Here is a 24,727-nt window from a genome sequence, read left to right on the forward strand (position 1 = left end):
GCTTTTGCCTTTTTTTCTGTAATATTTGTTTACCTTAGCGTTTCTTCATATTTTTATTATCATTCGTACAGTACAATTTCTCACACTTTTCCTGAATCAAATACTTCATCTCTTTTGCAGTGTTTCCCCTTCTCCATCTTTCTAATTTAGTTTTCACTCTCATCTGGCTTTGTTTCTATTAAGTATTTTTCCTATTCTTGCTTTTTCTTTGCCTGGCACAATCAGCTTCACAATTCTTAAAACATCTCATTATTTCTTAAACCAGTTGTTCCATTGTCTGTCAACAGGGTGAGGATGTGTGATGGAAAAGTGCATAGACTCATCATATCTTTTCACATCAGTGTGACTGCACAGCTGAATTCTTAGCAGTAGCACTACATATAAAAAAACAAAAAATGTACAAAAAATCCCTTGGTGTTTTTGGATGAGGCATGGATAGCTGGAGGGTGTTTTTCATTGCATACGCTGTCTGCAGTTGCAAGGCAGCATAGTATGAGAGAAAGACAGACTTTCAAGAGAAATACAAATCATTTTAATCACTGGGACTGGCTGCTTGTTATTAAACATTGTGCTTCCCCTAGTGTTGTGCTTCCAGAGAGAAACTGTACTGATGTAAAAGGCACAGGACTTTTGCAGTCAATTGAACGGGGAGTGAAGGGTTACCTTACCCTTCCCAGAGAAGCTTTTGGCTTTCATCACACTGGGCAAGTCTACACTCAAGTGCTACATCGGCGCAGCTGCACCGCTGTAGCACATCTGGTGAAGATGCGCTATGCCGACTGGAGAGCGCTCTCCCATCAGCTTAATAACTCTACCTCCGTGAGAGGCGGAAGCTGTGTCGGCGGGAGAGCATCTCCCACTGACATAGCGCCAGTGTGGACAGGGCTTAGGTCGATGTAACTTACGTCGCTCAGGGGGTGTCTTTTTCACACCCGTGAGTGCGGTAAGTTACATCGACTTAAGCGCAAGGGTAGTCCAGCCCTTAGTGTTGAAACAAGGCTTCAGAGTTAACCAGCTGAATGCTAAGTAATGTACCTGCTATATAGGGTAAAATAAACTTCCCACAGCTGCCACATGCGCTGTATCTCCTAATGTCCCTTTGAAGTGTGCTGAAAAGATTGTGACAAGTTCAAGGAGTTGTGCTTACATTCAGCAGTGAAGACTCTAACATCACCATGGACTCAAATTCACTATGTACATAACCTAAAAAGAAAGAATGTTCTACTATAGCAGTAATCTGTATCATTTGCTTTGGGGAATGAAGGGCAAGGGCTAGATTGTTGATTTTAGGCACAGCCCTGAGCAAGGTAGTGGTGAATAACCAGCACTATTCCAGGAGGCACTGCACGTCAGACACCCCTCTAAGGCACAATTCCCATCCTGCCTCCTCCTTGCTGTGGGTGAAGATAAGGGGAAAGTGGGTGGGTAAGGTTGTTGTTGGTCATTTACTGATCTATACAAACCCTTTCTTGCACCAGTTCAGCTGTGCTGGCCAGCGTGTTACAGGAGCAGAGCCAAACTTCTGCACATTCCTCAATTCTCTCCGCCTACTTCCAACCCACTGGCTCTGTAGGAATGAAGGAGAGTAAACAGGTGCACAGTGCTTGCTTATCACTGCTCATGTGGACACAAGGGTGTAGCCCATGCAGTGGTACAAGGAGGCTTCTTACTCCCTTGTACGGGCATCTTGTCAATCTAGCCCTCAGTAAATTCTGAATGAAACTTTGCTCCCACTTTCAACATACATGAAAGGAGGTGAGGGGAACATGGGACATCACATGTGATCAGGGCTGGGATTTGAGGATATTCCTGCAGAGGACTGAAGCCTCATCCTGTTTGACTAGAGTGGTGTTTCATGAGGAAAGGGACAAGATTAAGGGTTGGCCAAATCCTCAACTGGTGTAAATTAGCATAACTTCCATTGAAATCAATAGCTAATTTATACCAGCTGAGGAATGAGCCCTGATGATTAATCGGTTAATGTTTGTAGATTGCTTAGCTAGTTCTTTCTAATTCTTATAGGTTTTGTTTGCTGATATTCTTTACTGCCCTATCTCCTACATTTGAGTGTTCTGTCCCGGAGATGGCTGGCTGGAAGGAGTCTTTGCTGTGTCATGGTGTCTCCACAGGCAATCTGCAAGTGGACAGCCTGAGGAGTGGGGAGTCTGGGTTAGGCATTGCCCAGCAACAGAATCCCACTACCCTGTAACAAAATCTTAGGGTTTTGGCAGCATGTTTAATACACCACAGACCTGATCTTGCTGTCAGATTGTCATGGGCAGACCCTTGTACCCATAAAGAGCCCCAGGACATAAGGGTCTGCCGACATGGATTGCAGAAGGCGATCATAACATGCAGTGACAGACCCATCTCAGAGATCTCTCTTTCAGTTTAGGCTGAGCCTTTGAGCCCATTTTAAGCCTTAGATTGGGGGGATGGCGATCAACTGAGGTCAGAGGGTCCGCATCAAGATGGCTGAGGAGTGGCCATCCCAAAAACCAAAAGAGGGCAAAAACTAAATCCCTCAGACTCTAGCTTTTTGTCATTGCCAAGTGAAAGAGACAGGATTCAAACAAAGGCTGTTTTAACAAAGTCAACAAAAAATGAAATTCTGTGTTGGAGTCAGGAAATGTATTTACATAGAAAAGGCGTTTCAAAAGAAACTCTTGTCAGTGGGATGATTTAAAATCCCCCACCATACGATCACCAGGTAACAGGGACTTTCCCAGCATTTCTACAGATACCAGTTGTACACAAAACTTTTTTCTTGTCTCTTTTTTTTTCACAATGAAGAAAATTAATGACTTAGCTGTTTAAAAGACCAAAGTGATTAAGGGGGAATTAACTCCCTTCCCTCTCAGCTCCACAAAGCTCAAGTAAATAAGTTTTGTGTGTAATAAACTACACACTGACTGGTGGTGGGGAAAGAATTTTCTCACTCCTCGCTCGCCACAGGAGTGCAGATCACCTCCGCAGCCTATGTGAGGCAGAGGCTGTGATTGGTTGGACCTGCTACATAGATGTTTCTAGACACAGGGGCAAAGTAAGCCCAGCCCCCTTTTTGCTACACACCCTAAAAAACCCTGTTCTGGACTATGGGGAGCTGGCATGGAGCTCAGCTCCATGGCTTCCAGGAAGTAGAAAGTCTCTGGTGTCCCACTTTGCCATCGCTCAGCAGCAGGACCAAACATAGTGCTGCTGCACTGGAAGCTGCTTTGGCATCAACACCAGTGGGTGAATTTCATCCCAACAGAACGTAGATAGTGTCTTAAAAATAACAAGATCAATGAAAGCTCATTTATAAGCTAGATTCCATCACCCACCTTGTCTCTGCTATACAGAAGAACATCTTTAAAGACTTAATACTTAATGTCCCAACCCATTTTATACAACTCTCAATGATTATTGTATTTGCTGTTGAAAAAAGTATGCAGATAACCACCCAGTTTTCTTCAATATCAGTTTAAATTCTCCACAAAAACTCCCATCCTGGTTCAATTTTGCCCTTAGTTAACCAATGTAGTTGAAGACAGAATTTGGCTAAGCATGAATTTGGCCATTGAGTGAGAAGCAGAAAATGATCTCCCAAAACTGGAGGGTCAAAAAAAGATGGTGGGGTTAGAAGAAGATGGGGAAAATTGAGAAAAGAGCCTGAAGTCAGGGAATCCAATCCAATCCTAGATTGTGATATAATGTACCATGCCATCCTGCCAGCCACCAAAGGAGAGTACAGATTCCACAATTAGGCAGTATTTTATTTGTTTGTGTATATAAAAAACCATCAAGTATCTTGATAAACACTTTACTCTTACAGCAGTTTTCTATTGTGAATAAGTTTTAAACCGAGACAGTGGGAATTCTTTGCTTCCTTCAGTTATTTCCCATAACTTGATTTCAAGCCTCTGGGTTTTTCTTATAAGTGTTGATGGGCTTATTAATACCTAACATAGCCTAAAGGAAGGCCAACAGAGAAGAGAGCTGGGGTGAACTTTGCATCTGAAAGTTTTGTTTTTATCGTTAAATGTCAAAAATATTTTCCTGCTCCTTTCCTTTGTTTCCTAAATATAAAAGTATTTCCTTTCCTAACATTTACATAGTGATCTACAATAAATAACTAATTAATATTTGGACAGGGTTTTTTCTCAGTAACAACCAGGACACTGTTAAATGAAGCGAACAGTTAGTGGAAAATGCTTTCATTCTGAACAGGTGAAAATATTCTCTGAATGCTGATGACATTTACTAAGAAAAAACCCCCATACATTTCCCAGAGAGCATATAGATTCTGCACTCCCTATAAGACAACTGATGAGGTACAAATATCTTAATAGATCATGAAGAAAAAGAGAAACCGATTACTGCTAAAACAGTTAATTCACAATAACCTTTCGAGATAGATATTTTTGGCCAAGTTTTCAAACAGATTGTAGAAGTGTGTCCCATATTAATAAATACAAAATCTTGCATGTGCGGATGCGGAAAGGCATTTGTGCAGGCTAAATGGGGGACTGCATATTTAACTAGTTTTAGACTGTAATTATTATTTGGTGCCTAGAAACTCCTTTCTATGTGCAAATGTGGAGTTTTGCTCAGGTAAATCCAGAATTCTCCTGCACCCCCTCAGTCTCTTATACCTCTTCAGTTCCTCTCTTGCTCCCTACAGTCTCTTATCTTCTTATAGTTTCCTGCCCAGACCCCTAATCACAGAGCTCACAGCCATCTTCCCAGGCAAGCTTCAGTTGGACTGAAAATGGTGAAAGTAGGCAGCCATCTTTACTAGAGGCAGCCTCACTGCAGAATACAAAGACTGCTGGGAAACTTTGGCCATCTTAACTGAGAACAGCTTGCTTCATCTCCATTGAAAGTAATGAGAGGGTGGCCATTTTGAATATGGGAAAATTCGTAAGTTTGATGCCAGCAGTTGTAAGATCATGGAAAACTAAAAAACACCAAGACTTGCTATAACAATACTACAGTATCTAGCTCCTCTTTAGTGCTTTTCATCAGCAAACCTCAAAGTGCTTCACAACGGGGTCAGTATCATTTGTGATTTTATGCTAGAGTTGGCAACTCTGTTTTATTGCTTAATGTGAAACAAGTCACCTAGACCAGAGAGTTCTCCACATTTTTTATAGTGTGGACCACAACTTAATTGACAGACTGTCTTGTGGATACCTCCTCTCTCATCTGATCATGTGGGTCACCTCTTTCACACAGTTCATCAACAAATCATGATCTCATAACAGTCCTATAGCAACTACAGCAATTGCTTATATGGTAAATTAATATAAGTATTTAATTCTTAGCTTTGCTTCAGGTGATATACCAGCTGAAAACAAAGAGGAACAGCCAGCACCGTGTATTTCAAACTGTACTAAGACCTGATCAGATTTTTACAAGCTACCCCCAGCTTTACACAGACCACAAGTACAGGCTCTGCAGGTCACTAATAGTGGATATACTTCAATGGAAGTGACTCTGGTATGCACCAGCTGAGAATCTGAATGACTGTGTGGACAGTGACTAAAAGCAGGGGACTGGAAGTTAGGACTGTTGGGTTCTACTTTTGACATACACTGACCTGTTGTGTGATCTTGAGAAAGTCACTCACCTGCAAAGGACTCTCTTTATTTTTTTTAATTGGGCTTGTGTCCTTTTTGATTCTTTACAAAAATGTTTTTAGGTTTGGGGGATTTTTCCCTGCTTTTTTTTAAAAAAGTAGAAGTATCAGGGATGTCAACTCTGGTCTTCCCAGGTTTTGTTAGAGGGCCTACTGGATGGCTCAGAAGATGTTGGTTGGAGGGGTGTTGTTGCTGAATCTTTTACAAAAGTTTTCATTCCCCAAACTGTTAATTTTTTATTGACGTTAAACAGGGGTTTAAAAGACAGGGTGTTTAAACAGTTTGACAAAAATCCTTTCCCTTCCCAATTGCTCATTTTTCACTCTCCTGATTCTTGTAATAGCCTCACTTTACTAGATCTCCAGTCACCACCATACAGTCTTCCAGGCTGTACAGATCTTCAATTTCCAATTTTTTTTTAAAGGCAGGAAAAAACTGTTTTTGTTTTTTGTTTCATTTTATTTTTAGAAAAAAACTCCAGACCTTCTTTATGCCTCATAAAGAAGAACAAAAAGCACAACCCACCCTTGTCTTCCTTTGCATTCTTTTCCATTCCACCTTTAAAAGGATAGCAAACCCTTCAAAGGGCACAGGATTCTTTCCCAATTCAGTCTGCCTCCGTTTACCCATCCATTAAGTAGGTATGATAATACTTACTGTACCTCTCTCATAGGAGTTATGATTCTTTGTTTATAAAGTGCTTGAGAATTCTCTAAAGGAAACTTTTCAAGTCTGGAGTATTATTATTAAAAGGACATTCAGACAGCCATTATGTTTCTGTTTTATCTAGGTCAAAGAGGAAGTACCTGTGTGAGTATCTATTTACTGTACTTATCTTAGACTTATATTTTAGATTCCCCTCCCCCATCATCCTCAGGATGCATGAAAGAAGAGAACTCAAAGGCAACCTCCTTCTTTTAGGCAATTCTCATGATATGGGGAAGTCCTAGAATGTACATATACAATTCTGTATTTCCCCTCTTCATCAATGCCCGCCTACTGTAAACTGTGTAATTTCCAGGATCTCATTAAATTCCTTAGGACACACAGAACTAAACTTTAATAATTTGTGGGCAGATAAACAGCAGAGTTTAATTAGTGCAGGCCAGGTCACCATCTCCCATAGAGAAACACAGAGCTGTGGGAGGAGGGAAACCCAGAAAATTTAATGCAATGAAATGTATAGAATTTGCTACTAAGCATCCCCACACAGCGGAAGAGATCTGGGGCCCACTGGAGTTTGCAGGAGATGAACTTTCCTTTCCACTCCATTTGTGATACCAAAGTGTTTTCCCTAATTTATCAGTAATATTTGTTGATCAATGCTATTTGGTGAGAGAGAACACATTCTGGTAAATTGCATGTCAGACTGACTTCAAGTCATTTTGTAATTTCACACAGTTACTGACGTTAACCAGGATGTGTATTCTATTTTGATTATACAAATAATTTAACTTTGAAAGAATCTTCTGTGATTACTTAAAATCTGTGTGAGACCAATTTCTGCCTCATATCCCGATTGGAGTCTTTGGTTATTATGGGTCATTCAATGTGAGGATGCTGAAGAGCAAGCCTATTTAAGGTAGAAAATTAAGTATACACTTCTACTTTCACAATGCATTATACAGCAAAGGTTAGTCAAACCCATAATCTCCTTGCGATGGGGGGGGAGATGGTGGCAAAGGAAGAGGATTGACCGATTTATTTTTCTCCTACAGTCATTCTATACTAGAGCATTAGTAACAACCTCCCAAGATGATACTTGCTTCAGAACTTCACCGTCAGGCCCCAGTAGATCAGGACTGAGCACAGACTATAAGAGTTTCTCGCTCCCATCTATGAGCCAATTTACATTTGTAAGTCCTATAAACACCAGTGAACATGTACACGAACTGTTAGCGTTGAGTTAAACAAGCAATAATTAGGAATTGGCCTGCCAACAGAATATGCGTTTCCACTCTAGTAACACAATTTCCATTCTTACATCTTGTCTGAATTAGAACAGTTCTCTTTAAAAATTCCCCACCACCAGAAAGCTCCACAGTTTCACCCAACCAGCTGCAGCTTTTTAGTATTCCCTGGCTGCAAAGACCCTCCCTAGTTTAGATTGCCTGCACTGGGACTAGAACAAAGATTTGTACTGTCTGAAGCACTGGGACAAACCGGCCTAACCCTGTCCATAACTGAAGGTCCGCCCCCTTACTTAAGGGGGAGGAACTTCTAAGCCCAGGCTGCAGCTGATTACTGTGGACAACAAATAAAAGAAACAGGAATGGAAATGAGGTCAAAGGTTGAAAAATCAGGGCTCCGGGGGTGGGGGGGAGGGGCACTGAGTAGAGATCCCCTGATAGCACCCACTGGTCCTCAAAGGTGTCTAGGGAGTCAGTGGATACTGCCCAGATGAACTCCGCCTGGAGGTGTGTTTGGATAACAGACTGGAAATAGGCCCCCCAGTCACAGAGCACCTGCCTGTCCAGCTTCCTCCTTCTGGTGGAACAAAGATTTGTGTCTATCCTTGAACCCTAGCTAAGAGGGAAGCACCTTTCAAAACATTAAAAACTCTACTACTGATCTACGATTAAGGCTGACCCAACGAAAACTGTTTCATTCACATTGGTCCCTGCATAGGTTACAATGCATGGGCCTTTCCAAAACAGATTGCTTTTGGTGATGTGGGTGTCCCAGAGCCTCAATGGCTCACATAGGTTGGGACTGTCCCAGGATACAAGCCTTTTGGCTAGAAGCAGGCAGGAGGATTAATATGATAATGGTTACCTTCTTTAACGTTAATTCTCAGAAGTGTGTTTTGAGATCTATCCCATCATCTTGGAAACGCTCGTGGAAAGCTTGGTTGTCTTGAGCAGTGCTTCTAGCTAAATGACTCATATTGCTTAGACAGAAAAGCGGACTGCCTTGAGGGACAGAAGTTTAGCACAGCAACTGGACTGTCCTGGTAGCTAACGAGCGGGTAATATTTCAGAGAACAGGGACCTTAGATACACTTGAAAAGCTTTTGTGTGACTTTTTAGATACTTTTGATTAATTCCTAGGGAACAGAAACAAATGTCCAGCTCCTTTCTCCTCTCTGCCTTCCTTCTTTCCTTCCCCTCCCTTTTCCAATGTACTACCTTTTTGTTCTTCTGCTTTTTTTTTCCCCCTGTTCCTTATTTTGGGTGGGGGAATCAATTAAATAAATAAAATCCCCCACCATAGCTAATGTACTGGTGGCAGGCTGGCTAGTTTAGTTGGCTAGAATGGTCTATAATGCAAAAGTCATGGGATTATGCCTTCTCCAGGTCAAGATTTTTAGTGGGGCGTGCTGGTGGTTAAAGTATGTTACCCATTGGAGCAGGATGTTAATCATGAAAACTAATAGTTAATCAGCCTTATACAGCAGAACACATTAAATATACCTTTCCTATTTGTTATTTACCCACTCGGATTTAATGCATTATTGTAGGCCAAATTCTCACACAGGGGACTGAAGGAGACAGAGAAAGGATGATGGTAGGCCCAAGGGGTACTCGGTGATGAGATCTAGAGCTTGTCCTTCATAGGTCACAGGATCAAATCTAGCACAGGTCACTAGCAACCAAAAGTTGTTAGCAGCTAATGGATTTGACCTCCATTCACTTTACAGAGATAAGAGCCCCCACTGGTATTAATTCACACTGCTGATGTCAGCGTTAGGATTGAGTTGCAGTAAGGGGAAGTTTTCACACCTGCGTCTTGACCGGCATCTGGCTTGTGGATAAATAGTGGAATTCAGTCTGCTGGGTTGTTAATCTGGTATTGTTCACGAGTACTAAATCTACATGAAAAGATTTTAAAAAACCAATTCTGCTCTTGGGCATCAAAGGTAACATTTTAACACTGAGCATTAAAATAAATATATTGTATAAAAGGAATGATATTTCAAGTGAGGCAATATGGCACTGCAGTGGGCATTAAAAGACAACACTCTATCCTGTTCTGAGTATTTCTTTATATGTTCCATTCTCACCCTGTTATAATCTTTAACAGGAAACTGCAGCTCACACTTCAATGGCTATTGTTTCCATCCTCTGCAGCTGCTTCTCAGTACCGTGTTTGTTAGAAATATTGTTAAAATGCCAATTGGAATCTCCTATTTCACAGCATACGCTGTTTTTGTCACTTTCCTTTGTTGCTGTGAAACAAAACAATTTTAGGAAACATCTGTCACATTTTTTCTTACTGGGGAAGTGACTTCTGTAACCATGTTGAAATAAGAAATTTAGTCTCTCTCTCACCCCCCGCCCCCAGACTAATTGTTGGTGGGAGGGTGGTTATTTACAGGTAGGGACTGATATTGTCATATGCGTGAAACACTGATATAATATCAGTGACAAACTGTCAAATGACTTACTGTGCATGTAAAGCAGAGTTATTATTATTTATTATTTGCATTACAGTAGCACCTAGAAGGTTCAATCTGATCACCAGTATTATTGCATTCATCACTCTCACAGGTACTATCTGATCAAAAAACAATTTATGTGCAAAAAAGCAAAGTCTAAAAAGAAATAGTTTAGCCACAAAGATGGGACATCCTTAAAAACAACTATATTAGCAAAGGGCTAGACATTTAGAAGACATCTAGACTCATAGGAGTCATGCTGGAGGTGAAAGATGGGATGTTGGCTGCTCATTACCCGAGTCATCCTGCTAGGATAGGGCCCAAGATGGGCGGCTGCAAAGGAAAAATGTGAGACTTAGCACATACTGCAGATGAACAATCTGCACTAACCAGTTTGGCAGGGAAGAGGGGTTTTGACCATGTTCCCTTGAGAGACCATGCTCCCTTGGGACTAAGATTACACAGCTGGCACATTAGCCATTCTCCTTCCCTAGAACATCAAGTTAGATTCCTTCCCAGCTGCTAAAGGGGACTGGAGAGTGGAGAAGAGGCTCCCTAAGCCCTTTTCTCCTTCTAGTGCAACTGGGCAATGAAAGGCAGGATTTGGCCGACACTTAGGTTTAACTTAGCCCACATCATAAACCCATGAGAAAGCGACGTTGTGGTTGAGGAGAAAAGTTACAGTGCAGCAATTCTATATCAAGTCTTTCCACATAAGAATGATACTTGCAACACTGACACCTGTTTCTTTCCCTAACCCCTACCAACCAAAAGTAAATATATAAAACAAAATTAAAAAATCTTGACCAACACACACAAAAGCCTACCTACCCCTAAGAGAGATATGAGCCCTCCAAAACAGAAAAGTGCAAGAGACTTTATGAAGTCCACTAGTGACTTCTCTATTCTTGATTTTTGCATGGGAGGCACTCAGATACTACAGTGATGGGTAGTAAAATAGAACCCTAAGATAGAGAGATGCATATAAATAAAACTCAGTTCATTGTATGCTTCATCCACAACAACAAAAGGAAAGAAAACAGAGTTGGTTGGAAATTTTGTCAAAAGTTCTTTCAATGGAAAATTACTATTTAATCAAAACAGAATTTTCCACAAAAAATGTCTAGGAAAATTTTATCAAAAACAGACAATTTATTTTCAGTTTTCAGCAGCAAAAATGTTGGTTTTGTTTTGGTTTTTTTTTTGGGGGGGGGGTGTTTGTTTTTTTTTGGCTACTTAAGTTAAGTAAGGCTGGCAGGCAACATTTTCAAATTTACTAAACATTTTTTATCTGACTGCCTGCATTTTGCAGTTGAGGTGAAAACCTGAAAATTTCACAAAAAGTTCAGATGAAAACAAAAAAAAATTATTTGTTTTTGTCAAGAATTTTCATAGGGCACAAGATGCTTTCCAACCAGTTCTAAAGAACAACACACATTTCCCTGTAGTTTAGCTGTACTGTGTAAGTCTCTATAAATGATTTTGAATGAGATGGTGAGAACTAGGTCTGTGCCAAAACACAATGGATGCATCCTGTTCTCCTCACTCAGTTTTTATTCAGTCCTTTTCAGGACAAACTCCCAGCAAAGACTGAATAAAAACTGAGTCCCAATCCTGCACTGAGATCTGCTTGCATGGACTCCTGCACCCTACAAACTTATCACAACCTATATGGAATCCCACTGACTTCAACAGGGTTCCATCTGCGTGCAAGGGTTCCTTCTATCTAGTACATATCTTTGCAGGATCAGAAAAACAGGGAGTTTGGTATTTGGTCCCAAAAGAATAAAAATTCCCACACTTGTCAGGTGTTCTCAGGATAGTCCCTTGATGCCGTATTCAGTGTTTGGTTCCGAATGGATGGTAAGAGAATAACACTTCTATGACTTTGCTCAAGTCAGTCTCCTAACGCTGAATCTACAACATGACAAGCAGTGCCTCCGAAACTCCATTTTGATATATGTGATTGTTGTATAATAGTAGGATAAATCCTGAAATTACTCAGTTTTACTCAGGCAGCCAGTGAAGTAAATGGGCCAGATACTAACAGGGCCAGATTTAGGGACAGGCGATCACCTGGAATGCCTGGCTGGGATGGGGGAGGAGGGCGCCAGGCTCGGGGTGCTGTTTTTGTTGTTAGCGACAGAAGGGAAAATAGAATGTTTGAATTAAAATGTTTCAGGTATTCTGTATGTGAATTCATTTTTCACTAACCTCCTAGAATGTTCTGGACCTTTGTAGAATCTCGTGGAACCTTCCAGACTTTCTGAGAACTACATTTTCCTTGAATCTCCTAGAATATGGTCAGCCATGCCTTTGCTGGTATATAAGAAGTGGGGAGTCACCAGTCAGTCAGATATAAGAACAAAGTGAAAGACCAGTTGTGATATTGTGAATCTTGTTTTATTATGTAATAATAAAAGTGTATTTGTGTTTTAAGACTTGAAGAGTGTAAGTAGTGACTAATAAAGGACATATTTAATGAGACGCCAGAGATCTATTGAACCCCTATCTACGCAACAATATAAAAGAAATATTGTTACTTCATACTTCACACGTAATGTTTGATGACTTTCTAAGACTGTGGAACATAGACTTTTGCTATCCCTAATACTGTCTGTTTTCCCCCATAGAAAATAAAAGATGCCCCTGAAGAAGCCTTCAGGAGCTCAATATAGGAAGCGGAAAGCTCAGTTGCAATCTAGTTTGCAGCAAGGGGCAAATTTGATGGGAAAATATCTGAATCAGAACAACATAGATCGGGCTTTAGGCAGTAACGATTGTCCCAGTGCAGAAGAAATTGAGCAAAGCGTAAATGATAGAAGTCCTATTACTACGGAATTAGCAGATTTACCTGATGGTAAGGAATGGAAATGTGAGGCAAGTGATGGAGAATCATCCAGTTTTCCTGGCAGCGTAAAGGCGACTGGTGATAAAAAAAGAATGTGGCTCACATGAAAAGGAGAGTAATGACAAAGAAAAATCTGGTTTACATGAAAAAGAGAGAAACTATAAAGAAGAATCAGCCTTGCATGATGACAGAAATGGCAGTGAGAAAAATTGACACCACATATCGATATACCAGATCCTGCTTTATGGCTGGCGATCCTAAACTCTGCTGATATTGATCGTACAATTTTGAACGGGCCAAGCAAAATCAAGGATGTGACGTTTCCAGTAAATGAGCAGAAGCAACACTGCTCAAAGTCACACTCTGAAAAAGGGCTCGAGAATGGTGAGAAACTGAATTGGCATTGGCTAGTTTTCTCAAAATCAACTGACAAAGTGCCCTGATTTTGTTGCAAAATATTTGACAAGAATGCCAAATCATTGCTTGCACTTTCCGGGTACAATTATTGGCATAACTTAGCTGATGCTCTGAAGTAACATGAAAAGTCACCCAGCACTGGGGGAACGTGCTCAAGCATCTGATCTCAATTACCTTCTTCCTTGCAGAGAATAATTTGGCCTTCCAGGGATCATCAGATAAGTTGTTCATTTAACATAACAGTAATTTTCTCGATTTGGTAGAGCTCCTTGGGAAATACGACCATGTTATGTGTGAGTCAAGTAGTTCATAAAGAAGCTATGGATCATTACTGCAGCAACATAGTTGGAAACAAATTGATTGACTTTATGGCAAGGAAGGTGCTTGATACATATTGATTATTACGCCGTAATAATGGACTGCAGTCCTAATATTAATCACAGTGAAAAGTTGTCATTTACAGTAAGATACGCTGATGACAAGGATGGCTATATCCAAGTAAAGGAACACTTTATCTGTTTCCGCTCTGTGGATGACTCTACTGGAAAAGGCCTGACAAAACTGCTTATGAATGTTTTGAATGAGAATAAAATAAAGCTTCAGGATTGCTGTGGCCAAGGCTACAACAATGGTGCAAATATGAAGGGAAGAAACAGTGGCGTCCAGGCAAGGATCCTTGTGCTGAATCCAAGAGCTTTCTTTGTGCCTTGTGGCTGCCATTCCCTCAAACTGGTTGTGTCAAATGCAGCATCATCATCTTTATATTCCATATCTTTCTTTGGAGTACTGCAAAGGATATACACGCTGTTTTCAGCATTAACTATCAGGTGTAAGATCCTCATGGACAATGTTACAAATCTGACCATGAAGCCTCTAAGTGACACTTACTGGGAGAGCTGCACTGACAGCATAAGGCCAGTGAGGTACCAAGTGACTGAGGTTTATGATGCCCTGATGGAACTGGCGCAGTTGAGTAAAGCTGTGGCTGGAATCAGAAATGAGGACAAAGCCTGGCAAACCAGATCACTGACTTCTGGTATCAATTGTGGTTTGGCACGATATCCTGTTCCAAGTAAACGTTGTAAGCAAGGCATTACAACAAACTCAGTTGATGGACATCGCGACTGCGACTTCTTTGATGAAAAGCTGCCTTGATTTGGTTGTGGCCTACAGAGACAACAGATTTGAATATGCCTCACTGCTGCCAAAGAAATAGCAAAAAGCTCCAGTGTTGAGCCTGTCTTCAAGGAAACTCATATTCACTGCAAGAAGAGACAGTTTAGTTATGAGGGCAGAGATGAGGTGACGGGAAGCTCGGAAGAAAAATTCAAAAGGGAATTGTTTTGTTCATTCGTTGATACCGCTCGAATGTCCATCATAGAAGGGTTTAGACAAATGAAGCACCACAAAAAGACCTGGGCTTTTTGCATGACCTTAGTAAGCTGCCAGTGGACAGGAAAACACTCTTGAACAATTGTACGGACCTTTACCGGATGCTGACACCTGGAGAATGTTCAGACATCAATGATAAAGACCTCTGCCAAACTGGACAACATCCATCACATTTTGCAACATGGGAAGCATACTCTCCACTCCAAATTTTCCAGTTCATTCATGATGCACAGCAGACAGGCATTTTTCTTAATGTGTGGATAGCTTTGAGGATTCTGCTCATGCTACTGGTCACAGTCAAGAGTGGTGAGCACAGTTTCTTTTTTTAAAGCTCAGGATCATTAAAACATATCTTTGATGACGGCACTTGAAAATGCCATTGACCAGTCTTTTGATCTCTCTGATGCTATGCTTCAGTTCACGAGGGCAAAGGCGAGGAAAAACAACCTCCTGAACTAAAGGACTAGGGTTGACATTCTAAGACTATCACCTACTGCAACACTGTTTAATACTGGTCCACGCAATGTTGGTGCACAGTTCAATTGCTTGATGTTAGTACATTTCAATTATTCTTCAAATTAAAGTTTCTATAAGCGCAGAGAAAAGGATATGTTTATTTGTTTACATATGGCATGAATAAATACAGAGTTACAGATCATAGCATGCAAATTTATTGTCTTATGACAGGGATAAATCATGCATGCAAATCGTGGATCAAAGTCAAGAAATGGGCTACAATTGCAATAAAAAATAAAATATTTGAAAGGTTAACAAATGGGTGGGTGTCAAAGATGCACCTCACCTGGGTCGCCATTTGGGTTAGGGCCAGCCCTGCACACTTAGATCCTTACTCAGGAAAAGCTCCCATTCCCTACTCTCCCCGCCCCCCTAACCCTGCCCCAGTTGACTAGTGCATATACTTCCTTTACATTCAGAGTTTTGCATTAGGTGGGAAATCCAGATTTTGTCCAATAGTATGAACTGCTACACAATAACCCAAAGCTTGAATGCTAAATAGGTGGAGGAGCTCTCCTTCCCATTTGTCTTCACCTTCTTCAGATGTTATGTTATAACTGCACGTCCTTCACTTCCCCACTAAGTATCTTTTTTTTTTTTTTTTTGTGGGTTACACTGTGCCATTGACTTAAGCAGAGTTCCTCCAGTGATTTCAATGGTAAGATTTGCTTAAGAATCAATGACCTAATGTGACCCCGTGTTTTTAAATACCAAAAGCAAACTGTTCTAATTAAGGAGCAGGTATCTCGATATCAGAGGGTAAAGTTTGGCTTCAGTTACAAGTAGGAATGATTCTGGTCCTTTCTGCCTATTCTTCATTTGTTTATATTGTAAACCCACCATATAATGTGTCAGTCTTTGTTCATTTTCTTGTGCACCAAATTCACCCACACATTATGGGGAGGGGAAATAATATATTTGAAAATATGTTGCGAGTTTAAAGTTGAAGGATAAAAGGAATGTGACTCATTTTGCCTTTGATTCTCATTTATAAAAATCCTACCTAAGCCATTTCAAAATATGTTTAAAAACAAAATATAATTGGTCACGGTCTAAGGTTATGTCTGCTGTGTTTCATCTTGGAACTAATTCTTAGAAATGATAGCAGACTCTTCTCCTACCTACAGTCTTCTCATTTTATCTGGTTACTTACGTCTAGGCTCAACACCTCACCATCACACTGTTGTCTTAGCAACAACAAAAATTGTATTTGTGACTAATCTGGTTTGCTTCCCTCCACCTGATTTCTTTAAGCATGAGCAAGTACTGTAGCTGCATACTTTTTTTTTTTTTCCCCCTTCCTCCCCTTCATCTGTTCACAGTACTCCTATTCATGTGAATAGAAGTTCTATGGACGGATATAAGGAAAATAAGACCTTTCATAAGTAAACCTGCTGTAATAGCATCCACCCAAGATCATAGCAATGACAGGTTAACCTCATCTCTATAGCTTTCACTTTCTTGAATCTAATTTACTGAATACAGAAATAAAAAACAAAACCAAAATAAACAATGTCCAGTGTTTTAGCCTAAAACTTTGACGTACATCGTGCCACTCATGTAGAGAAATCCTCAAGCAATTTATAGACTGATTTATATGAGATTAATACCTAGAAATGGTATTTCAGCCAAGGAGTGGATAGAGGAGTAAACAATAGACACATGTATTATGAAGGAGCTGGCAGCAACTTTAAGTTTGACCAGCACTTTCCATTATCACACAGTTTTCAGTGGCTTGTAACTTGGCCAGATTTTAACCATTCAGACATAAGTTTCCCGTACTTGCTCTCTGCCTCAAGCTGCTTTTTTTTTTTTTTTAATTTTAATACTTTCTGCTAAATTGGCTATTTCTGAGAATGAAGTTAATTAAAAATTGGTAGCTTTGCTAATGTTACAAGATTAGGGTGCCTAGAGCCTTGCATAGGAATTGTTTTTAGTATTTAACTTGAAATAAATAATAAATGAAATGCTTTTTCAGCTGTTTCTTTGAAGTCTAATATCTTCATGGTTTAGAGCAGGAACTTGAAATTTGATTGAAGGTGGTGGGGTGCGAACTGTCCTAAAGGTACACAGATGTCTTTTGCTGTTTCCATGAAAATCCATCAGATCTGAAAATAATTATTTACGCTTTCTCAGCAGCGCTTGTTAAAGGTTTGCAATCTCTGAATGTTCCATCTGCACTGTGCCTCCTCCAGCCCCACTCACCATCCAGCTAAATTGAGCATGTTCCCCCACTCCACTTTCCTGCCATCTGCACTGAGCATCTGCACTCAAAAACTGAGGTCCAGATTGGATGCAGCAGCAGCATTGCTTTGGCCAGGGAAGGAGGGCTGGGCTCGAAGGAGACCATGAGGTCTAGTGTCAGCTCTTCTACTAACTGGTTTTAATAATTCAGTGCACTTCACAACTTTTATTACTGAGCAAGGTCTCATACCTCTAACTTAGGAGGCAGGCATCTCCCACCTATTAATGATTGGACAACTGAGAGGCTGCATAAAGACACTGCAGGAAGAGCTGTGAATAGAAACCTGTGTCGAGTATGGGAGACGCAGTCGCATTGATAGCCACTGAATGTGCCAGATCTATGTGTTTGGCTGAGATAGCTGTAACCATTAGACACAACTCCCCTCCAGAGCCAGGAACATAACTGTAGAGAGAGGTTTGTAGAAGATTATAATTTAGAGATGCTCCCTCATTAGGGACAGTATTATGTCAAAGGAATTTAGAGATGTGCCTGACAGTGGGGGTTGGGAACTCTGTATGGCTGCGTGCAGCTGTTCACCAGAGACGCTTTCCAGTTTGTTTTATTCAAGTTTTATTCCTGTCTCATTCACTGGTTTGTTATTTAATGAACCACAAGATCATTACAGCAACCAAACAATCCCGACTCCCAATATTCCACTGCCACCTAGAAAATAGTTGTGCAAGGCACTGATAATGTGTGTGTTGTGTCCCTTTGTAAAGGTTGGTTCACCCGAATGACATTATAACTTGTGATAATTAAAGATATATCAAAATGTGTTTTAAGCGTCATTGGAAAATAGCAGCTCTAGTAGATAGGGCTCTTCAATACCAGATTGGTAAATGCAGTGGATTGCTCTGCTCTCTTCCCTCTGAGTCTCTCTGAACAGGTTCTCCTGTATGGTCCTGGGGGTTGGGGATGCCTTTCACAGCTGTGTCTTGGCTCATGGGTATGTATGTTTCATTTGTTGATAGAAGGCACTAGTGCATATTGAAATGTATGTGTAAGACTCCTATTTGCTGAATGATCCGAGCAGGAGTTTTGTAAATTTCAATAGCATATTGCCCATTCCAAAAAACAGAGCAGATGAATGTGTTGGTATACAAGTGAGATGCATGCTGGACACCCACTACATTAACCAGTGAGCAAAGTCTGCTGTAGAGGTCACTCAGGAGTAGATCTAGTAGGAGAACAGGGAGGAAAAAAATCCCATAACATTTTTTGTTTTTCATTACAACTTCGGTGCCACTAGTCCTTTTTCCAATTAACTCTACTCAGGAACATAGTGGTGAATACTACAGGCAGACTGCTTCAGCCTTTGTACTTGAAGACAAATTATAGCTTCCAGATCTGTCAAGCTTGACAAAGTGTTCTTTAAAGTTATAACAGAACTGTGCTTAAAATAATATATAAGCTACACTTTCAGATCATGGGTTGAGGTTGGGTAGCTTCTTGTGTGTGTGTGTGTGTGTGGTGTAGAGGGGAAGGAAGAGGAGTGAACTGAGAAATTTCAAAGAAATGTTGCACTAGAGAGCCAAGAGTAAGTCAGGTGGGCTATAACCTTCAGAGATAAATAGACTAACACTGTTCACACAGACACCAAAAAGTAGAAGATGAATTACAAATATATTTTTCCTCTCGCATTAAGAGTCCAACCCATCTCCCATTTAAGTCAATAGAAACTCTCCCTACTTCTATAACCCATCCTCCCAATCACCTGTTTTCCCCTGGCACTGGTGGTGTGTTGGGACAGGAGGTGGCACAGCCAGCGTGTGCTGCAACACCAGAAGGGATTGCTGGAATAACAGCTGTAGGGGGCTGTTGCAAGTTGGTACAAGTTAGAGGGGTGCTCTGTATGTTCTTACTTGTGCCAGGGATCAGGGAAGTGCCCTGCCACCCTTCTTCAGGCGTGCTAAGCAGAACTCTGGCACAACCAAGGATCTAGGCCCAGCCTAGAGCACAAATAGGTTTGAGAAAAGATGCCAAATTTGCTCTCCCACATGCGATTTGTATACTTTAGTATCTTTGGAGTAGGGATTATCTTGTACTGTGTGTCCTGTACAGCTTTCAGTACATTTTCAGTGCTTGACAAATAATAAATGAGAACAACGAGGGTGCTGGTTGTGGTTTTTCTACCTGCCCAAGAGAACTAAACTGAGTGGGATTAGTTTGTATAACTGAAGATCCAGGGTCTGTATCAATAAATCTGGACCTTTGGAATTCTGCCGTGAGCACTTATTTAGGTTAAAGATGTAAGCAGAAATTATATTATACAAATTTCAAGGCCAGACATGTAGCACTTTAAATGAAATATGTGTTTGTTACAGCTTATTTATTTTTTTAAAAGCGCCACAAGCTATTTGCTTTATCTACAGCACGGAACATTTCAAAAAATCCACTCTGCCCCTGCCAGTAGCAGTTATTGTGGAAATCAGGCTAGACTGCGGGTTTTACTATTAAAGGTCGGAAAAGAAAAATCAGGAAAAAGATCTAATAGTGAAAGTGCTATTAGATGTCTGATGGTTGACATTTCTATTCTGAAAACATACCAGTTACTTGTTATCTAAAAAAGTCAGTTCTTTGCTGTCGTGATACAACTGAGAAAGGCCAGCATTGCTACTAATAGAGAGAACTATTGCTCTTTTTCTCAGATGGAAATATTTTACCACAAAGGTCAGGACTGATATCACTTTTAATAGGCAGAACAGTGACTTGTTGAGAAAATCTGTAAACCTTTAGACCCCAAGCTCCTGAAGTCAATGGAGCTCCATACAAGGACCTTTCTGCCTGGAGCAGCTTGCAGGACTGGGATCTTAATACCCAATCCTGCATAGGGATACAGAGAACTATTCAGTATATGCCCCCACTTGTGTTGCATTTCTTTTGAGAAAGCCAGCCATTGAGTGGGCTGAGCAGTGGTTGCCAAGCCTCTATGCAGCCTTTATCTGCTTATGGCTGTGGGGCAGGAAAAGGCAGACTCTGGGCCCTACCTCCTGCTCTGGCCCCTATATGCGGTTCTAGTCGCATGCAGAGGCTGCAGTGAAGCCACAAGAGGCTGGGGGAGAATACAACCCAGAAGAGGAACACAAGACTCCTGGGATTGTTCTAATATATTCTGGTTACCACTTCAGAACCTGGCCAGATCAGAATCCAGGTGGCACAAAAGATGGCTCACAGCCACCTTTGCCTCCGCCTACTAGTATGCATCTATGGCATTGCAGCTCCCAAGAGGCACAGCCCAGTATCTGTCCCAGCAGGTGTGTCAGGACCTAAGGACATTTGTTCTTTCTTCTACACACACACGGCTATTATCTAAACATACACATACATGTATACAAAAGTACATTGAAGACCTGAGTGCTCATCCCAATCTGTCCTATATTCTATAGGTTATCTAGAGTGCACATTTGTTTAGAGCTGGTTGCGTTTCTAGCATTTGATAATACTCTTTTTGTCAAATACGTAGCAAAGGGAAGAGGGGAACATTTAAAGAGCGAAACCAAACAACAAAACAAAGTCTGAATAAAAATACAGACAAATCCTATACTCAAGCATCTGGTGCAGGTGACTGTGTAAAATGCGTATCTGTTCAGCCTTCAAAAGACGGTCAGGACTGTTCATCTCAGTGCCATTGGAGGCATTCTTTCTGTACGTATGATCCTGCAGAGAGAATGCCTCTGGTAGGGTGATGCAGCAATACTTCCACCACACTATGGCTGTGTGTCCTAGGACCAAGACAAAAACAATACGCTGGGCCTCTCTGCTTGTCCTGCAGAAGCAGTTAATAAACTTGTTGTTTTAACTGTTTTGAAATTATGGATGATGTTGATATACAAACAAGGAAGGAAATGAAAAGTGACCTTAATTTCAAGTTGCATCAAAATCACATAAGAAAAATAGTGTTTGAATAATGCAAGAGGAAAAACTGGTAGGAATGGAAATATTGTCAAGTTTCTGAGGCCATCACCAATAATGAATAAAGGGAACAAAATGATTGGCAGTGTCATGTTAAGATTTTCCATTACAGTACATATAATAAAGATAACCCTTTGCAAGAACTATAACAGTCATTGCAGTCCAAGTAGGAAACATGCCACCATCAAAGAAGGGAAAGAAACCTTTCATAAAACGGAGATATGTATCTGCTTTGTGCAGAAGGCACAATTATAACAGGAAGTAAATCATTAACTAAATGCTATCGTTTTCCCAGAATTCTTACCATAAACAAACATTTATTAGACTGTGTTTTAATAACGTCAACCAATAAAAGAAAATGTCGCTATGTGCAAAAGCTTGATGGAAAAACCTTTAAGCTTGTCAAAAGACAACCTTCCATCTGCATCAAACTGAAGGTCTATATGCTATAGAGCTGTGGCTTTCAACCTGTGGTCTGCAGATTATGTCAAAGACAACCAAAGGGGTCCGCACCTCCCTTTGAATTTTTTTAGGGGTCTGCAAATGAGAAAAGGTTTAAAACTACAGCTATAGAGCCTCATATCCAGTGCTGGCTGCAGTTTTTCACCTGTAAATAATTGTGCCTGCATTTTTGTGTCTGCAATGAATTGTATACTACTCCTGGGGGAATTCTGTGCCACTGCGCAATGCAGAATTTTGCAGGAATTAATGGTTTTTTCACATAATTTCCTTTCCCCGAGAGAAATGGGCTGCAGTGCTGTTGGCCGCCACTAGGGGCTGCTGGACCTGGCCGAGCCCAACTCGTACATAGAAGACACTGTGGGTTAGGGCTGGGGAGGAGAGTAGAGGGTTCCCAGCAGCTGCAGTTTCCTGCACGCCCTGAAGGAACGAGACGGTGGCATGCAGGAAACTCCACACAAGCCTGGCTGGGACCCAGCACCAGGCTGTTTCTCCTTCTGGAACCTTGGGCATTAGAGGGACGGGTGTCTGGGCTGGGGAGGCCATGGCTGGGCTCTGTGGGCGAGGGGGACGGGTATCTGGCTGGGGAGGCCATGATTGGGCTCTGGAAGGGACGGGGAGGGTGTCTGGGCTGGGCGGGGGGAACATCTGGGCTCTGGGAGAGAGGGGGATGGGTATCTGGGCTGGGGGGGGCAACAGATGGGCTCTGGGAGGGGAGGATGTCTGGGCTGGGGGGGGCAACAGATGGGCTCTGGGACGGGAGGATGTCTGGGCTGGGGGGACCACGGCTGGGCTCTGGGCTGTGGGGGAGGGTATCTGGGCTGTGGGGGGGGGGCAGAGAAACAGAAACTGGGTTGTCATATGGGTTTCTTTAATTCTCTACTCTAGGGGAATTTTTGTGTGTGTCTGTATTGCTATAGACATACTTGCTGACAGGTATTTTGAAATCGGTTACCAAAATAATTGAAACTGGCATGATTATGTAGTGTTATTTAGACAAATAACATTTGCAGAATTTTGCAGAATTTTAAAATATGTGCAGAATTTTCAATTTTTTGGCGCAGAATTCCCCCAGGAGTATGTGTACACAACTATTCGTAGTTAAATATCTACTTTTGTGCCTACAGATCAGGTAATTAGCCATTTTACTAACATCGCACCTATAATTAGACAAGGCTGCAAAACTTCACTTGCAAAAACTGAGATCTGTCTGCGTATCAAGCCCCTTGGTTCCAGTTTCTGCTGTTACACTTGTGCAATCTCCACTGAAATCATATGTGTTACTCCATAAGTGTAACTGAGAACAGAATTTGACCATAAATGTCAACTTAATTTTGCCTGGAGATAGTAGGGTCTGATCTTCCCATAGTTGCTTAGATACTACAGTGATGAGCACAGTTTAAGAACATAAACAGAACTGAACTGACTTCAGTGGTAGTTGGATTTTGCCTTAGAAACCAGAAAGAAGGTACACATTTATTTAAGGGCAATCTGAGGTAATAATCTTACCTGAAGAAGTTTCCTGATTCTTTTCAGGTTGTGTATCAACAGGAGGTTCTTTTCTTGAGAAACACGGTCTAACTGTTCATCCAATTGTATTAACAAGTTCTGTAAGAGGATTGTTGCCATTGGTTCATTGTTGGAAGCGACCTCCCTATGCAACACAAAATTCTTAACATGAAATATGCATGTGAATGAACAAAAATGTCACGATATATGTCAAGTTATTTGCTAAGTACGTTATAATCTGCATCTTGGTGAAAAATTCAGAATTAAAGGGAACAAGTAAAGACTTTTTTAAAAGGTAGTTTGCTTCTTGCATGCAGTCTGGAGAAAAGAGTAGATGAAACCGTTTCACGCTACAAAATACAAACAAACAAAAAACAAACCTAAAACTAACTGACATTTTTTCATGCAAAAAACTGTAATGTTAATATTCTAAAAACAAATAAAATTTGTATAGAGATGAGTCCAAACAAAAATCTATTCAATCACACCTGAAATTTGAGGTTGAAAGAGAGAAATTTGAGCTTTAAAAGTTATAGGACTGCTCGAATGACTATGTATTATCTGATTATATTAAGCTTTAATATTGTTTCTCTTCATTAAAGATAGATGAAGCCATATTTCAATAAATGTGTGATAAAGAAAATTTCATTCAGCTTACTTCTTTAAAGAATTATTTTTAAATAAAAATGTTGTATTTGATTTATTAAAAATCAAAGCAAGAAAGAGATCCTTAAACACTAATTAGTGTTTTTATTATAAATCTGCCCCGACAAGTAAAATATATGCAATGGAAATTTGTAATTAGTAAATTAATGTAGTGAAAACATTGGCACCTTTAATGTTTCACTCACTCTGAATCTCTCAGATAAATAAAGGGCAACATGCTATGTGAATAAGATGGCCTTTAATACATAACTAAAGGTACACTTTTCTTGCAAAGCATGTTCCTTCACAGTTCACAAGCAAACATACTAGAAATCTGCCTGAATAAACCATAAAGTTTCCACAAATCAAACCTTAGTAGATAGAAGAACATTTAATCCTACCAATCTTGGCTTTCTATCCACTGTGCTAGTAGATGTCGGACTTCCATGGGAAAGTTATCATCATAGAACTGGTCTACCTGCTCCAAAAACTTTATTTCCAACTGCTGGACTTGACTCCACTGAGACATACTATAAAAGAAATGATGAAATTGGTTTAATATTTAATGTATAATCTTTGATACTACACAAGCACTCCATGGCATGTGTATCATTTGTTTTCAGCATATGTTCATCCTTTGTCATATAATTTTATAGTCCTCCTATCCTTCATTTTTTCTGCTTTCAAAGGTACACTGTCCACCTGAAACAGTGAATTATTCAGTTAAAAAAAAAGAGTAAACAGTTTCGGGTGTAAGACCGATCTGGGTACCCTGCGGATTT

General features: G+C 40.6%; 1 protein-coding gene across 1 annotated transcript in view; it reads right to left on the bottom strand.

The window, feature by feature from the left end:
* Positions 1 to 24,474, bottom strand: part of STAT4 (signal transducer and activator of transcription 4) — a 56,526-nt gene extending 32,052 nt beyond the window's left edge. Inside the window, exons 1-2 of the mRNA XM_074967787.1 lie at positions 24,347 to 24,474; positions 23,301 to 23,445 (exon numbers count right to left, since the gene is read on the bottom strand). Of these exons, the coding sequence (XP_074823888.1) occupies positions 23,301 to 23,445; positions 24,347 to 24,474 (273 nt within the window). The remainder of the gene's footprint in view (positions 1 to 23,300; positions 23,446 to 24,346) is intronic.
* Positions 24,475 to 24,727: the final 253 nt, after the last annotated feature.

The sequence above is a fragment of the Natator depressus genome, chromosome 11 (assembly GCF_965152275.1).
Source record: "Natator depressus isolate rNatDep1 chromosome 11, rNatDep2.hap1, whole genome shotgun sequence".
Classification (NCBI taxonomy): domain Eukaryota; kingdom Metazoa; phylum Chordata; order Testudines; family Cheloniidae; genus Natator; species Natator depressus.